General features: G+C 35.1%; 1 protein-coding gene across 1 annotated transcript; it reads right to left on the bottom strand.

The window, feature by feature from the left end:
* Positions 1–932: 932 nt before the first annotated feature.
* LOC133783201 (cytochrome P450 71D9-like) lies at positions 933–3,119 on the bottom strand. The gene is made up of 2 exons (XM_062222752.1): positions 2,202–3,119; positions 933–1,694 (listed from the first exon to the last, which is right to left on the bottom strand). The coding sequence occupies exons 1-2, from the start codon at positions 3,096–3,098 to the stop codon at positions 1,083–1,085; spliced, it is 1,509 nt and encodes a 502-aa protein (XP_062078736.1). The 5' UTR covers positions 3,099–3,119; the 3' UTR covers positions 933–1,082.
* Between the last annotated feature and the right edge of the window lie 308 nt (positions 3,120–3,427).

Genomic DNA, 3,427 nt, shown 5'->3' with positions numbered 1-3,427 from the left:
TCGAGATCACAATTCTCAAGGCTCGAAATCTGGGTGTAACAGAGATATACCTGAAAAGTTCAATAGGAAAACAATATCAGTCGTTAGTTTGATAATTTGAGAAAAGAAAATTTAAAAAAAGAAACTTAGACGATGAGAGAAAACTGAGCACGAACCAGACCACCGTGGTGAACGCATGGCGTGGGGTCCGAAACTCCGGCGTGGCGTGGTGGTGGTGCTCGGACAGAGGGGCAGACGGTGGTTGTGCTCGGACAGAGGGGCGGATGGTGGTGGTGTTCGGACTGAGAGGAAAAAAAAATTTAGAGAGAAGAGGAGAAATGGCAGGGACGGACGATTCAATCCAATATATAGCAGTATTACCGGCGGGGATCCGCCGCTATTAAAATCCTCCCGCCGATAATACATTATTAGCGGCGAGGCCAGTGTATCTGTCGGTATAAGTGTTATTACCGGCAGATAAAGGCCTGCCGGTAATACCATTACCGACGGTTAGTCCGCCGGTAATAACGATTTTGAATCAACCTCTTCTTCATTTCCCGGGCATTGTATTAGCGGCGGACTACCCGCCGCTAATAATGGGTAAGTCCACCGCTAATAAAAAAAATTAATTTTTTAATTTAATTTCTCCATTATTAGTGACGAACCTAGTACTTCGCCGCTAATAATATGTATCTGCTGGTAATATTTCTGCCTCTAAAAACAATTTTTCTTGTAGTGTTTACTTATCATTAGAACTTTATCGCATATTATAATTTTTGTTATCTGAAAGTACCATATCAACTTTTGCATCAATATATAATCTTCTTTGTATTTATTGCAATAATTTTTTATCTTAAAACTTGTAGCTTTCTTAAAGAAGTTGAACCTTGCAATTAAAAAGAAATAAAAAAAACCCAAAACTACTAAGCTGAAAATTACAGAGCAAACAAGGCTTGAATAGTAATTCATAGAAGCACACTTTATTTATAATTTAACAAAATTAATAAAAAAAACAATACCGTAAAATTATCTACAACATAGATAATAAAATTATAAATAAAGATAAACATGGTCATGCAAATGCATTACTATCCTATATATAATTAATGATCATAAGCAGTAGGAATCAAGTGTAGAGCCTTTTTTCCTTTGAGTGTTGTACCAAAAGATTCACTCATGTCCAAATCTTCATGTCTCATTCCATTAGGGAGTTTCCAATCAAAATGGTACAGCAACAATGCAAGGGGATACTCAACATTTATGAGACCAAATGCCATGCCTGCACATATTCTTCTCCCAGCACCAAATGGGATATACTCAAAATCATTGCCCTTAGAGTCAATAGAGCTATCAATGAATCTTTCTGGTATAAAACACTCAGCTTCAGTCCAATAATTAGGGTCTCTTCCAATTGCCCATACATTAACTAAGGTCCTAGTTTTTGCAGGTATCACATAACCATTTATTTCACACTTATCTTGACTTTCTCTTGGAATTAACAAGGGAAGAGGAGGATGTAATCTCATGGTCTCTTTCACAACTATTTTTAAGTATTTCATCTCATTAATTCCTTCTTCATCAGTTGAACCTATTTTGTTAAAGACTTCTCTAACCTCATCTTGTACCTTTCTCATTACATGTGAATGCTTTATCAGTTCTGCCATTGCCCAATCTATAATTGTTGATGATGTGTCAATCCCAGCAGCAAAAATATCCTGAAAATTATCATATTTGATTGGTTGAGTAATTTTATTTCATCTCTTATAATAACCTTACAAAAATTGTATAAAGTTTTTATCATTAAGGTGAAAAATTATATTAGTTAGGAATCGTTTACTTTTATTTTTAATTTATAGAACTGTTCTTTATTATTTAACTCAACGTATACATGGAACAAAAATACAAAAGATTACAAAAATAAACTATTAAAACATAAAATAATATACGTATAACAAATTCTAATAATAATAAAAAAAAAAAAAGTCAGAGCAACCCATATTAGGATCCATATAGGTAGGTCCATAGTTGTCATTGCCCATATTCGAGAACTAACTTAGGGAACATAATTTCACTAATTTAATATATTTTCCTATTTGACAAACTTATATTTGAGACCATTTCTAATATTTTCAATAGAAAGTAAACCAAACCATATTAAATTAATTTAACACTAAACTTAATTAGATAAAAACAGGTTCATATGATGGAAGAATATAACTTACCCAGATAATAGCTTTAAGATTGTCACTGGTCAAGGAAAATCCATGGTCACCACCATTATTATTATTATTATGAAAATTCAAAAGAACATCCAACAAATCATCCTCTTTTCCACTCTCAGAAGATTCCTTCTCTTGGTGCTCCTTAATAATTGCATCAAATATCTTTGCAGACCTCTGTTGCAGCTTCAAGAGCATAGACCTAGTTCGACTGATTCTCGAAAAAAACTCAACAGAAGGAAACAAATCTGCAAGCTCAAACCCTAACGATACCTCCACAGCTTCAGCTACAAGTGATACGATCTCTTGGTTGTTCAGACTAGTTTTACTACAGGCTGCCCTTGAAACTATGCTATACATCAAAATATTGATCCTCTCAGTGAGATTTATATCCGACCCAACATTCGAGCCAATCCATTTTACCAAGCTTGACACCTCTTCTTCTCTAATGGGTTTGAAAGCGTGGACTCTTGCAGTGCTCAAAAGCTCTTGCATGAAGATCTTTCTGAGCTGCCTCCAGTACTCGCCATAGGGAGCAAAGACAAGGTCCGTACAGTCATATAACATGATCTGGGAGAAGAGAACCATGGGTCTTGATGCGAAGACCATATCATGGGTTCTCATCACCTCTTTGGCATATTCTGGGGATGAAACTATTAGGGTTGGAACTTGGCCGATTTTTAGGTGCATCAGTGGTCCATGTTTGGTGGCTATGTCTCTGAGTTTTTGGTGGATTAATGAGCCGAAAAGTTGGTGTGCGTTTCCTAAAATGGGTAGTTTCCATGGCCCCGGGGGTAGTTTGGATGATGAGCTTGTGGTTTTTATGACTGTTTTTATCACCATGAACAAAAAGATTAGCAAAGAGAAAAGGATTGGTAAGGAAGGTAGATGGACCTCCATTATGTGTTATAATGAATATTAATTTGTCTTTTGAAAGTAGTATATAATAGGTATATATATTTAGGAAAATTCTCATATATCGCTTCACTTTAAGCTCTATTAGTGAGATTCTCAGTGTTCTCGACCCGTGAATAATTTTCGGTGCGATTTTTTTTATGACTGTGTATATTGTAGCTATTTACAACATTCTGCAAATTTTCAGAAAATTTTGAATAGTTTAGAGTACTGAAAACTAAGTTCAAATATGTTGTTACATGCGTGACTAATTTTTTTATGTTCGTGGAAAACATGTTTGAACCTAGTTTTCGATACTGTAAACTATTCAGAAT

Source organism: Humulus lupulus, chromosome 6, assembly GCF_963169125.1.
Source record: "Humulus lupulus chromosome 6, drHumLupu1.1, whole genome shotgun sequence".
Taxonomy (NCBI): Eukaryota; Viridiplantae; Streptophyta; class Magnoliopsida; order Rosales; family Cannabaceae; genus Humulus; species Humulus lupulus.
Note: the sequence above shows the minus strand (reverse complement) of the source record. Positions and strands in the feature narration are given on the sequence as shown.